At 45.5% G+C, this 14,492-nt stretch overlaps 1 protein-coding gene across 2 annotated transcripts; it reads left to right on the plus strand.

The window, feature by feature from the left end:
* The first annotated feature begins 6,685 nt into the window (after positions 1 to 6,685).
* On the plus strand, positions 6,686 to 7,912 carry LOC124674246 (protein PHOSPHATE-INDUCED 1 homolog). Of its 2 annotated transcripts, XM_047210296.1 has the most exons (2): positions 6,686 to 7,054; positions 7,097 to 7,912. In XM_047210296.1, the coding sequence occupies exons 1-2, from the start codon at positions 6,756 to 6,758 to the stop codon at positions 7,722 to 7,724; spliced, it is 927 nt and encodes a 308-aa protein (XP_047066252.1). In that variant the 5' UTR covers positions 6,686 to 6,755; the 3' UTR covers positions 7,725 to 7,912. The 2 variants fall into 2 exon arrangements, with proteins under 2 accessions (XP_047066252.1, XP_047066245.1); XM_047210289.1 differs by having other exon boundaries at positions 6,686 to 7,912.
* Positions 7,913 to 14,492: the final 6,580 nt, after the last annotated feature.

Below are 14,492 nucleotides of genomic sequence, written 5' to 3' on the forward strand. Positions count from 1 at the left end.
ACCTTGGCAGGAACCCTCTTCCTAGGGGGCTCGCCCTCAACATCACCAGGGTCATCTCGCCTGATCTTATACCGAAGTGCAGTGCATACCGGACATTTTTCCAAATTTTCATACTCAGCGCGGTAGAGGATGCGATCATTAATGCATGCATGTATCTTCAGCACCTCTAATCCTAGAGGGCAGAGAACCTTCTTTGCTTCGTACGTACTCGTCGTGCAATTCGTTATTCTTTGGAAACCTCCTCTTCATTATTTTCAGTAACTTCTCAAATGGCTTGTCACATATACCAGCCTCTGCCTTCCATTGCAAACAACTCCAGTGGTGGCACCGAGCTTTGTGTTGCCATCTTCGCAATTTGGGTATAACTTCTTTTTGTGATCATCTAACATGCCCTTTAACTTTCGCTTCTCGTTTTCTGTTTCGCATCTTCGTGTGCGTCGGCGATGGCCCGACGAAGATCATCATCAACGGGCTCATCCGATGCCTCTTCATCTTGATCACCTCCTCCCGCATCTTCATCTTCATCATGCCCCGTTGCGGTATCACCGTAGTTAGGGTACATATCATCATCCTCTTCTTCTTCTTCGTCGTCTTCCATCATAACCCCTCTTTCTCCATGCTTGGTCCAACAATTATAGCTGGGCATGAAACCTTTCCAAAGCAGGTGTGAGTGAATGACTTGCCATTCGGGGTATTGCTTCAAGTTATGGCAATCAACACATGGACAACACATAAAACCATCCGCCCGTGGGTTTTCCCGAGCCACACGGATAAATTCTTCCAGGCCCGATCCGAACTCGGGTAGACGTCGGTCAACGTACATCCATTGCCGCCGGTTCATCTACATCAAATAATTAATTAAGTTTATCAATAAACAATTACAAAACATCATAATATTTATAAATAGTGGAAATTAGCACCGTACAAATGAAAGGGTTAAGTTGTTGCTTAAACCTTGATCGAGGAGGAAAGAAAGAGGAGAAAGCTTAAGTGTCGCTCCGGCACCTCATCTCATTTTTGTTGGGTGTAAAATCAAGCGGCATCACTCTCTCACACATTTCATCGAGCACCTTATGTGCATGCCAAAGAGAAGCAACTTAGCACTCAACACACACACCTTCTCCAAGCAAAAATGAAGTGAGTGGGCCGTTTGGCAGTGTAGCTGAGCTGAAATAGGACTGGGGACCTTTAGCACCGGTTCGTGTTACGAACCGGTGCAAAAGATATATCATTTGCACCGGTTCGTAACACGAACCGGTGCTAAAGGTTCCTCGGCCGACACGTGCTCTGGCCACGAACCTTTTGCACCGGTTTGTGTTACGAACCGGTGCAAAAGATAGATCATTTGCACCGGTTCGTAACACAAACCGGTGCAAAAGGTCCCTCGGCCGGCTGCTCCCCTCGAACCGGTGCTAATGACCCCTTTTAGCACCGGTTCGTGCCAAATCCGGTGCAAATGACATCTGGGGCAAAAAACCAAAGCCCTTGTTTCTACTAGTGATCATTGAGCCGGAAGGAGGTGGGAGGAATGGAGCCGTGAAGGTACACAAGACCCGTACGACCCGGCTAGCTCCCGAGCCCTGACAAAACTCCCCGACGATACCATGCCGGCGTCGACGACGGCTGGCACTGCGCGTGTCCCCGTCGTGCACGCTCGCATAAAGAAGGCACAAGCGGCGGCAGCTGTTGCTAATAGACCCCTCAACCTCCGCAGCTCACCTGTCTGAACGGAAGCGCGCTCGATTATCCTTTCCCTGTCTGCGCGCGCGCGCGCGTGCAAACAGTGCGCGTGAAATGGAAACGAGACGGGTGGAGGGAGCACGCGCGCGGCGAAACCAGCCCGTGCAAAGACGACCGTACCTGATGGCGGCTCGCCGCTCGATGCTCGATGGCCGACGATGATTATCTCAACATCGGCCAGGCTGCTGGTGTCGCACGGTTTTATTTCGACTAATGGCGACAGGCGCAATGCGCGCGTGCGTGTTCCCTTGGACGCGCGCCGTCGTTGCTCTCAGCTGCAGGCACAGGAGATGGGTCCTGCTCCCTCCCTGGCCGCCGGTGTCTCCACCACACGTCCTCCTCTGGCGGCCGGGATCTGCGACGCGACGCTGCATACGCACCAGCTGGGCTGCGCGCGTGCGCCACATATGAAGCTGTTCTCGCTTGGTTAGGTGCTTCCATGCTGTTTTGGTTAAGTGCTCTACTCGCTTTGTCGATAATCTTTGTCAATCTGTCAGGCCACAATAGCTTTTCTCAGCCACTTCAGATGTTCGTGTTTTATGTACTGGTCGGTGGAAAATCAGCGTATTTGAAGACGGTTCGGCGGCACCGTGCAAAAAAAAAAAAAAACGATGTGACCGTGTAGATATATGTTTTAAGAAATATGTAAATTGATAAACTATTTTCGTCAATAAACAACCTATCAACCCGTATTGTTTAAGTTGTGGTAGTGTTTATAGTTACTTAAAACTATTTCAATACACACACATGACTACATGAGCATATATCTATTATCTAATATTTCGGATGGCCTTCATAAAAAAAACTCCATATGAAAGCGACAACAGTTGCATTTTACTATCTTCTCGACATAAACCTGCTAAATCATGCGTCTAAATCTGATGAATCATTGGGTCCTAATACACACTAGGTAGCGACTGGGCTTAAACCACTGCATGAGGGTTCTTTTTCTCGCTCTTTTTCGAAAAGATGTCTCAAAACAACTTTTATATGTAATGGAACTTGTTGATTTTATGCTAAACTCTTATGCTTACTCGTATTAGTTATTAAAAAACTAGCACATTTAGCTACACAACAATGTCGCAAAATATTGATCATGCTCCTATTCAGCCCCATCGTATCTATAACTTAGAAGTACTTCATTATTATATGATAAAATATAAATTGTATTTTACAACAATGGTTGTGATTTTTGAATTTATTTTTGATACATGGCCTCTTTGATATGTGTAGCCAAATAATTTCAAAGGCGTGTAAAACAAAAAAGAAAAATTCCATGCGTCAACCAGGTTAATTATGTGAATGTGTATGTGATGTGTATTACTTGATATAACGTTAGCAGAGCCCTACTGCGGCATTCTAAACAATATCTTGATAGCGGTGTGTACCGCATGAATAGGGTATAAGAAAATACAAAATTCCAGAGTGTATATATAAAGTGTCCATGTGGAGCTTGAAATTAAAGCATTGGAATGCTGCTTTATAGATTTTCTCAAGTTCAAGTGCGTATTAGGTGTTCTAGTAGTTTCAATTAGTTGACTAGAATCAATCATGATTTTCAAATTTGATTCATCATTGTTGTGAGCTGATGACACGGGGGCCACCGATGGAGGACCACGACACGTTCTCTTCCCTCCAGGCCCATACATGGCGCTGCATGCACGACAACTAGGCTACACCCGACTTGATGTTGGCTCTGGTTAAGGGCATCTCCCACGTGGCCACCCAAAATTGGACACAAAATATGTTTAATTTGGTCCGTTTGTGTGGCCATGTGTATATCTCCTCCCCTTATTCGTTTGGGTCGCCGGTTGACCCCAACACAAACAGCCGGAAGGTCGTGGGAGAGGTGGCGGAAGGATGGCGGCATGTCGAACACGCTTCATGGTCGTTCTCCCCGAACCAACGCTTTGGGGCCATGGTGGCTAGGCCTTGCGGGCGGCAAATGTGGGCAGGAGGATGTGGAGTGTGGGGATAGGGTTTGGTCGTAGAGACGAGTTCCCGTGGTCATATTAATAAGACCGTGAAGGGTCGTTATGCCATTGACGGTGGGTCATGAAAGGGCAACATGCGGACACAGCCCGTTAGGCCATGCCTTTTGTCCGCGGAGACCCATTCAAACACGGGCGGAACAAATTCATCATGTGTTGGAGCTGCCCTAAGTGCTCAATGTTACTCTATTATGGTTAAGTGCTCTGCTTGCTTTGTCGATAATGTTTGTCAATGTGGCTAAGCTAGGAGCAGGTTGGGCACTCATGGTCATGTAGATCTGCTAGCTGTCTAGCTTGCACTTGTAGGAGCTCAGTGTATTGCTATTTTTTCTTTTGGAATGTTAGGTGCCTACCCAGTGACAATCATCACAGTATACCACTGTTCTATGGTATAGTAGTACCAGTAGGGTCTTTCTGCACTCCGGCTAGGCAATATTCCCGAAAATAACGAAGGGGAAGAAAATTTAAAATCATTTAACAATAGACGATGATTGAGTGTTGGAAAACAAATGGACAATGATGACTGTTCTCCACACTGTATCCCCAAAGAAATGCATTCTTCCATCTCATTCTCAGGGGAGGATGGACAGGGGCATCCAGCGGCCCGTCCATCATATGATAGGACGACTGGATCACGATTGTCATCCTCTGATCCTCTCACACTTGCACCCATGCATTGCATGTATGTATATCGACATATCCGTCAAGTTCCGGCAACAACCGTTCTGTTCCCCAAGGATAGAAAGCCAGTTTGTGCGCTGATGATGGTTGATGGGAGGCCACCGTCTCTTCTCGGAAGATAACATCGGCACCCGCGTGCTCCTTCAATTATATGTTGCGGACTGGTCCGCGCGCACCCGGTAGTACTTGGTTGACTTCTACGTCCTCGAGTATTGTAGTTAAGAGATTAGCAAAGCGTTCTAATCCTAGACCATGCTGTGTACATGCTTGCATAGCACCACTGATTATTGATTTCCAACCTGTTCTGGGTAGAGGCTGTGATGGTGTTTGCCATGTGTAAAATGAATTTGAATTGCAACTTGTCACACCATGAGTGCTTGACATTACAAGGTTTAGTTGATTCATGTATTTATGGATTACTATTGGATTATGGTTGTGTTGACTATTCCGAGTCAAATTTGGCACCCATCAGATGGGATCCAATCATCAAAGATTGTCCCCACGCCCGACACAAAATAAAAGCAAGATAATCACATAATTCAAAATTGTATGCCAAATGCAGGTTTTAGGACATTGACATGGTCTTTAGAATGAAATTAATTTATACGCTATTTTATTTTCGTATATAAAATAATTACATATTACAAAAGGTTTTTGTATGAACCCGGGCGATGTCCCCACCGATATGGTTGGCGCCATTATCAATCTTCCTGTGTGACAGTCTACTAATGCAATTGCTCATGGACGTCTGGTCCTCAATGGGACTTTGTAGGTACTTTAATGGTTGTATTTCTCGATGTTATCGATCATTAGCGCGAGCTAAGGTTACAATCTCGCTTTGTTTCATGGTTGTTTCAATCCGGGTGGATAAATAATTATCTTGTCCTATATAATATTTTCTTGATAAAACACAAGCCAAATTTTAATTCAAAAAATTTAGGTCGAATATTTTTATGCTTTATCATCTACAAAATTTAATATCCACAAAATCATATTTATGTTATTATATTTGTATAAAATAATTTTTTATTGGGTGTATCTATTTTTATTATGAAGAACATATCAATTTTCTAAAAAGGAAACTGAAACCATGGACCTGAGAAAACATGGATTAGTTTATTTCTCCCGCTTGAGTGAGCTCAGAAGGAAAAACTAATATTTATAGGTGTAGTTGTTTAAGTGATTTATGGATTTGTATTGGATTATGGTTACCCCCGCAACTCCAGTCAAATTTGGCAGCCAGATGGATCCAGTCACGAGAGATTGCCTCCACATCTCAAACAAAATGAAACCAAGATTACTACAAAATGGAAATAATTCTATCCAAAATATAGGTTATTAATGACTTTGACATGTCCACATCAATCTATACACAATAAGTTTTTTGCACATGAACACATTTATATACTGTTAAAATTATTTCATTTTTTTTATAAATGAAAAGTATTTCTTGGAAAATGCGATTACAAATTTTACACCATAGTACATATGGTCTCCCTTAATTAAATGGATAAAATGGAAAATATTTGATCCATAGGACCTATATCTTGATTGGAGATAAACCTTTATAAAGCAAAAACGGGAAAATAAATGAGAATACAGAATTCGCCATAGCTTGCGTATAAAAATGATACATAATTTTAGTAGTACTACATCTGTTTCAAAGCTTAAGTCTTATTTTTTTAAGTCAAATTAAATAAGTTTAACCAAACTTTTAGAAAAATCTATCAATAAATATGATATTTCATATATATCAAATGAAAATATATTTCATTATCTATTTAATGGTATTGAATTTGTATTTTGCATGTTAACAAATTTTGGTAAAATTTTGAATTTAACATAATTTAACTTTCTAAAAATAATATTAGTCTTAAGTTTTGGAATGGAGGTAATAGAGTACAACATTTTTTTAAACTAAATACAACTGGTGAGTACATTTTAAACAAGTGGCTGGATTGAAGCACACCCGTTGAGCATTAGTACGTATGACTTCCTCCGTTTCATGAAACATGTCGGAGATTTGTCGAAAAATAGATGTATCTAGACACTAATTCATGTCTAGTTGCATCGGAATTTAGATAAATTTTTAATATATTTCATGGGACGGAGTAGTTTGGTTCTAACACCTACTTGGTACGTGGTTCTTTCGGTAACAGGAAACGGCTTGCTTACAATGTAGAACAGTCAACAGTCTAGCAGTCATATTAAGCACCGGGCTCCCCTATATAAACAGCTCCCCGTTCGCCTTTGCTTCCCACACACTAGCAAACAACACCATTTCAACACGCACACCTACGCAAAACCTTCATCCAAAATCTTGAGCTCTCTTGTCTTCCCCAAATGGCCAAGGAAAGCCTTCTCATCCTGCTACTAATGGTGGTTGCCACAAACATGGCAGCCGCGTCAGTTACCACCAGGAAGCTCATGTTCCTGGTCCAGCCCCAGCCCAACCAACTCACGTACCACAACGGCTCCGTGCTGCATGGGGACATCCCCGTCTCCGTCCTCTGGTACGGCCGCTTCACGGCGGCGCAGAAGGCCATCGTCTCCGACTTCCTGGTCTCCCTCTCCGCCGCGCCGAGGGCGGCCCCGGCGCCGTCTGTCTCCCAGTGGTGGAGCAGCATCCACCAGCTGTATCTGTCCAAGGCGGCGGCCACCGTTGGCAAGAGTGGAGGACAGAGCACAGGCGTTGCCAAGATCGCGCGGGTGGTCCTGTCCGGCCAGGTCTCCGACGAGGCGTGCTCGTTGGGAAAGAGCCTGAAGCTGTCCCAGCTCCCGGCGCTGGCGGCCAGGGCAAGGCCTGCGAAGGGCGGCATCGCGCTGGTGCTGACGGCGCAGGACGTGGCCGTGGAGGGCTTCTGCATGAGCCGGTGCGGGCGGCACGGGCCCGTGGACGCGAAGGCCGACACAGCGTACGTCTGGGCAGGAAACTCGGCGACGCAGTGCCCCGGGCAGTGCGCGTGGCCGTTCCACCAACCGGCGTACGGGCCCCAGTCGACGCCGCTGGCGCCGCCGAACGGCGACGTGGGCATGGACGGGCTGGTGATCAACGTGGCCAGCATGGTCGCCGGCGCGGTGACCAACCCGTTCGGCGACGGGTTCTACCAGGGCGACCGCGCCGCGCCGCTGGAGGCCGCGACGGCGTGCCCGGGGGTGTACGGCAAGGGCGCGTACCCAGGATACGCCGGTCAGTTGCTGGTTGACACGGCCACCGGGGCTAGCTACAACGCCAACGGCGCGCACGGCCGGAAGTACCTGCTCCCGGCGCTGTTCGATCCAGCCACGTCCGCCTGCTCCACGCTGGTGTAGTAATAGTACGTGCTGGCACACAGTACCACAGTGGTAGCGACGAGTGATCCTAACAGCGAATCTGGATGCTGCTAGTCCTGTAGTGCATATATGTGTAAATAGTTCGCCCATAAGCTCGGCCTACTCAGTACTACGTATTTTCTAAATTTGTCTATGTTAAATAAAATGGTGATAATTAATTTGGATCAGATGTACTCCTACCAATATTTTGAAACTCACATTAAGTAGGTATATATATATAGATCTATATTGTTGTATTTTGGAAATGCACTTCTCATCTTGGGTGCATATGCTCCTGCCGCACAAAAAATATTTTAAAATAACAAAAAAAAATCACATGCACACTTGCCAAGTTTCCCAGAATACAGACATTTTTTTGAGTGTATTGTATAGAAAGACAAGGAAATGTCTTGTGGAGAGCTTATTTTTAGTATCAAATTTTGTCTTTTTTACACATGACCAGAAAATATCAATTTTTCGTGAAACTACTATGCGAACACATAGAACATCAGGATGTATGTGCGGCATTTTTTGTCGAAATTTTTGGGATTTTGTAATACATTTAAAGTTTATTTCAAAAATCCAGAGCATGTTCTCCTGGGTGCAAAAAAAATGCCCTGTCCGATTTGAGCTGCAATCTCTTTTATTCCATTTTTGATAGAACAATTGCAATGTTAAATGTAATCACTGGCAAAAAAAACTTATCAAAATGTGTCAAAATCTAATATAATTTTAAATATATCTTTGGTAGCGGTGAAAGTGAGCCGGCTTAACAATTTGTGAGACAATTTTTTTGAATGTTTCAAAATTGAATGAATCTTCATTAATGACATAGTCCCGTGCACAAAGTCTCTTTGGGTGCATGTAAATATGATGTGATTGGTAGCCCACATCACTTTCAGACAGGTCCTAGGGAGAAAAACGAGTCGATTGGTTGTCCGGTTCATACCCATGTTGTCCCCAACGTGCGTCTAAGCATCCCGCGGCTAGGCCGTTCCACCAGAGGCAGGTCCGGAAAGCAAAATTTTGCATCGAAGTCTACACCCGTCGCATGCGCAAATAATCGTAGGAGACGCGACTTAACTCCCCTGCCTACTCCTCTCACTCTGGTCACCGCTCCAGTGTCACACTCCTCTTTCCTCCTCACATCCCATCAACTGCCTCTTGAAGAGTTATGGGGGAGCATGTGTGAGTCTTCACGAAGTAACGATGATCAAGTGAGACATTCCGGCTTGAGTGGAGCTTGAAGAGTTATCATCAAGATCAAGCGGGAAGCGCGAGGCAAAGGTATGGCCTTGATAGGTTTTCCTTTTACCGGTCTCAAGGTGGTTGATGGGAGACCGGATTATAGGATAGATAGCCGCACTATCAAGAGGGGCTTTCGGTTTGATAACTTGATCACATCGTCTTAGGGAGCTCAATCCTCTGCATACTTTGCATATCCCTATTGCTTCTTGGTGTTTCTCTATGAGAGGTTCTTGAGCTTGTTGCTAGCTTTACAACAAGCCCAAGTTCATTGAAAACGGAATCTGCATGCATCTTCTATTGCGTTTTCGAGTTTGGACATCTTCACCGTTTCTTGACGGTGGGAGACTCCCTCTCTAAAAACATCTAAAAATATCCTGTGAGGAGTTTCCATATTTCCAGTTCTTGTTGGGGTTCTATTCGTCGTTATCTTTCCAACAAAATTGCTTTCATGTCAATCGGGGTCCGGACACAAAAGTTATCACAGTTTTTGTATAACATGTTTTTCTTGCTGGCCCGGTTTCTCGCCCGGCGTGACCGGCCGTCCCACCGAATGGCCCGGTTCAAACCGGCCGGTGGACTGGTGCCAACCGGGTCATGTACTGTAAGACACAGAAGTGTCCCGGTCATGGCCCGGTCACAGGCCCGGTTTGGACCGGCCGGGTCCGGCCTGTGGCTCGGTCTGACCGGCACCTGGACCGGCCGGTCCGGCCTGTGGCCCGGTCTGACCGACACCTTGTCCGAACGGCCCGGCCCTAGGCCCGGTTGACCGGCCTCCTCGAGTGTGCTGATCTGAAACTCACCCAACGGTTATATTTCTCCCTAGACTATAAATAGGCCTTCTTCCACCTTGGGCTGAAAAAGTTCTTCCACTCTCTCCCCTCCATTGTTGTCTTTGAAGAACTTGCGCTATCTCTTGATTCCCCCCATGATTCTTGCTCATTCTTGAGAGATCTAAGAGAGGAGATCTAGATCTACAATTCTCACCAATCCATCTCTCCTCTAATTGAGGGGAACCCTTTGGATCTAGATCTTGGAGTCATTTGTTGATTCCTCTTTGTTCTTCCTCTCTAATCTCATCCTAGCATTTGTTGCTTTGGTGGGATTTGAGTGTGAATGATTTGAACACCTCTAGTGTTCTTGCTTTGCATCATTGCATAGTGTTGATCTCTCCACCACGATTTGTTCGAGTGAGAGACCGTGAGCTTGTTACTCTTGGAGGGAGACCTCCTAGTTGGATTGGCGGTTGGTGCTCCGGTGATCTCTTCAAGGAAGATTGTGAAGAGGTCCGGGCTTCTCCTTCGTGGAGCTTGTGAAGTGGTTGTGAGCTTGCCATCTCCGGAGTGGAGGAAAAGCTAACCATAAGGAAAGGGTCATTATCCTTTGTGGGTTTGGCTCGGAGAATAGGGTGAGCCTTCGTGGGACCTCCACTCCTCCAAACGTGACGTACCTTCTTGCAAAGGAAGGGAACACGGGAATACATCCTCGTCTCCGCGTGCCTCGGTTATTTCTATACCCGAGATTTCTTTCCTTGTGATAGCCATCGTGCTTGAAGTACATATATCTTGCTATCACATGTGCTACATATATCTTGTGCCTATCTTGCTTAGCTCTAGTTGTTGTTGTTGCACTTAGTTGAGCCTAGCATATTTAGGGGTTGTGCTTGTAAACTAAACGTTAGTTTAATTTCGCATTCTTACAAGCCAAATCCGTAAGAGTTTTTAACGCCTATTCACCCCCCTCTAGGCGACATCTCGTCCTTTCAATCATGTCGGCCCCCATCCCGGCGTTGGGCGAACTGGGACCTGCCTTTGCTCGACGCGATGATCAATACGACCGGCCCGCTTTGGAGCTCCCCTCTAGCCGCAAGGATCGCGAAACTCGGGGCCCTTCCGGCCCGCGCGATGAGGAACGCAGCCTGATACGTCCCAAACGTATCTATAATTTCTTATGTTCCATGCTACTTTTATGATGATACTCACATGTTTTATACACATTATATGTCATATTTATGCATTTTCCGGCACTAACCTATTGACGAGATGCCGAAGAGCCGATTCTTTGTTTTCTGCTGTTTTTGGTTTCAGAAATCCTAGTAAGGAAATATTCTCGGAATTGGACGAAATCAATGCCCAGGGGCCTATTTTTACACGAAGCTTCCAGAAGACCGGAGGACTTACGAAGTGGGGCCACGAGGTGGCCAAACACCAGGCGGCGCGGCCCAAGCCTTGGCCGCGCCGGCCTATTGTGTGGGGCCCCCGTGGCGCCTCTTGACCTGCCCTTCCGCCTACTTAAAGCCTCCGTCGCGAAACCCCCAGTACCGAGAACCACGATACGGAAAACCTTACAGAGACGCCGCCGCCGCCAATCCCATCTCGGGGGATTCAAGAGATCGCCTCCGGCACCCTGCCGGAGAGGGGAATCATCTCCCGGAGGTCTCTTCATCGCCATGATCGCCTCCGGATCGATGTGTGAGTAGTTCACCCCTGGACTATGGGTCCATAGCAGTAGCTAGATGGTCGTCTTCGCTCATTGTGCTATCATGTTAGATCTTGTGAGCTGCCTATCATGATCAAGATCATCTATTTGTAATCCTACATGTTGTGTTTGTTGGGATCCGATGAATATTGAATACTATGTCAAGTTGATTATCAATCTATCATATATGTTATTTATGTTCCCGCATGCTCTCCGTTGCTAGTAGAGGCTCGGCCAAGTTGATACTTGTGACCCCAAGAGGGAGTATTTATGCTCGATAGTGGGTTCATGCCTCCATTAAATCCGGGACGAGTGACGAAAGTTGTAAGGTTGTGGATGTCTTGTTGCCACTAGGGATAAAACATCGATGTTTTGTCTAAGGATATTTGTGTTGATTACATTACGCACCATACTTAATGCAATTGTACCGTTGTTTACAACTTAATTCTGGAGGGGTTCGGATGATAACTCGAAGGTGGACTTTTTAGGCATAGATGCATGCTTGGATAGCGGTCTATGTACTTTGTCGTAATGCCTTGATTAAATCTCATAGTACTCATCATGATATATGTATGTGCATTGTTATGCCTTCTTTATTTGTCAATTGCCCAAGCTGTAATTTGTTCACCCAACATACGTTATCTTATGGGAGAGACACCACTAGTGATCTGTGGACCCCGGTCCTATTCTTTACATCTGAAATACAATCTACTTGCAATTGTTCTTTATTGTTCTTCGCAAACAACCATCATCATCCACACTATACATCTAATCCTTTGTTTACGGCAAGCCGGTGAGATTGACAACCTCGCTGTTACGTTGGGGCAAAGTTCTGTGATTGTGTTGTGCAGGTTCCACGTTGGCGCCGGAATCCCTGGTGTTGCGCCGCACTACATTCCGCCACCATCAACCTTCAACGTGCTTGATGTCTACGGGAGCTTCTATTCTTGTAGACAGTGTTGGGCCTCCAAGAGCAGAGGTTTGTAGAACAGCAGCAAGTTTCCCTTAAGTGGATCACCCAAGGTTTATCGATCTCAGGGAGGAAGAGGTCAAAGATATCCCTCTCATGCAACCCTGCAACCACAAAGCAAGAAGTCTCTTGTGTCCCCAACACACCTAATAGGTGCACTAGTTCGGCGAAGAGATTGTGAAATACAGGTGGTATAAATAAGTAGTAGCAACGGCACCAGAAAAGTGCTTTGCCCAGAACAGTAAACAAGCAGTAGTAACGCAGCGATAGTAACGCGGTAAAACGAGTAAACAAGCAGCGATAGCGATATTTAGGAACAAGGCCTAGGGAATAGACTTTCACTAGTGGACACTCTCAACATTGATCACATAACAGAATAGATAAATGCATACTCTACACTTTTGTTTGATGATGAACACATTGCGTAGGATTACACGAACCCTCAATACCGGAGTTAACAAGCTCCACAATAATGCTCATATTTTAGTAACCTTTAGTGTAAGATAGATCAAAAGACTAAACCAAGTACTAACATAGCATGCACACTATCACCTTCATGCATATGTAGGAGGAATAGATCACATCAATATTATCATAGCAATAGTTAACTTCGCAATCTACAAGAGATCATGATCATAGCATAAACCAAGTACTAACACGGTGCACACACTTGTCACCTTTGCACACGTGCGGGAGGAATAAAACTACTTTAATAACATTGCTAGAGTAGCACATAGATAAATTGTGATACAAACACATTGCAATCATAAAGAGATATAAATAAGCACCTCACTATGCCATTCAACGAGTGAATAAGTATTCGTGAAATATAGCCTAAGAGACCCACACGGTGCACACACTTGTCACCTTTACACACGTGGGACAAGGAGTCTCCCGGAGATCACATAAGTAAAACTCACTTGACTAGCATAATGACATCTAGATTACAAGCATCATCATATGAATCTCAATCATGTAAGGAAGCTCATGAGATTATTGTATTGAAGTACATGGGAGAGAGATGAACCACATAGCTACCGGTACAGCCCCGAGCCTCGATGGAGAACTACTCCCTCCTCATGGGAGCAGACAGCGGTGATGAAGATGGCGGTGGAGATGGCAGCGGTGTCGATGGAGAAGCCTTCGGGGGCACTTCCCCGCTCCGGCGGGGTGCCGGAACGAGAGACTCCTGTCCCCCATATCTTGGCTTCGCGATGGCGGCGGCTCGGAAGGTTTTCCGTATCGTGGTTTTTCGCCTCGGGGGTTTCGCGACGGAGGCTTTATATAGGCGAAGAGGCGGCGCGGGAGGGTCGAAGGGGTGGCCACACCATAGGCTGGCGCGGCCGGGGCCCAGGCCGCGCCACCCTATCATCCGGGGCCCACGGGGCCCCCTCCGGCGGCTCTCGGGTGTTACGGATGCTTCGGTGAAAATAGGAACACTGGGTCTTGATTTCGTCCGATTCCGAGAATATTTCGTTACTAGGATTTACGAAACCAAAAACAGCAGAAAACGAGAAGCGGCTCTTCGGCATCTTGTTAATAGGTTAGTTCCGGAAAATGCACGAATATGACATAAAGTGTGCATAAAACATGTAGGTATCATCAATAATATGGCATAGAACATAAGAAATTATCGATACGTCGGAGACGTATCAAGCATCCCCAAGCTTAGTTCCGCTCGTCCCGAGCGAGGTAAAACGATAACAAAGATAATTTACGAAGTGATATGCCATCATAACCTTGATCATACTATTTGTAAACATATGTAGTGAATGCGGCGATCAAAACAATGGTAATGACATGAGTAAACAAGTGAATCATAAAGCAAAGACTTTTCATGAATAGTACTTCAAGACAAGCATCAATAAGTCTTGCATAAGAGTTAACTCATAAAGCAATAAATCAAAGTAAAGGTATTGAAGCAACACAAAGGAAGATTAAGTTTCAGCGGTTGCTTTCAACTTGTAACATGTATATCTCATGGATAATTGTCAACATAGAGTAATATAACAAGTACAATATGCAAGTATGTAGGAATCAATGCACAGTTCACACAAGTGTTTGCTTCTTGAGGT

This window comes from Lolium rigidum, chromosome 1 (assembly GCF_022539505.1).
Source record: "Lolium rigidum isolate FL_2022 chromosome 1, APGP_CSIRO_Lrig_0.1, whole genome shotgun sequence".
NCBI lineage: Eukaryota > Viridiplantae > Streptophyta > Magnoliopsida > Poales > Poaceae > Lolium > Lolium rigidum.

Coding starts and splice junctions, on each gene's coding strand:
- LOC124674246 (XM_047210289.1), top strand. CDS start 6,756: ATGGCCAAGGAAAGCCTTCTCATCCTGCTACTAATGGTGGTTGCCACA.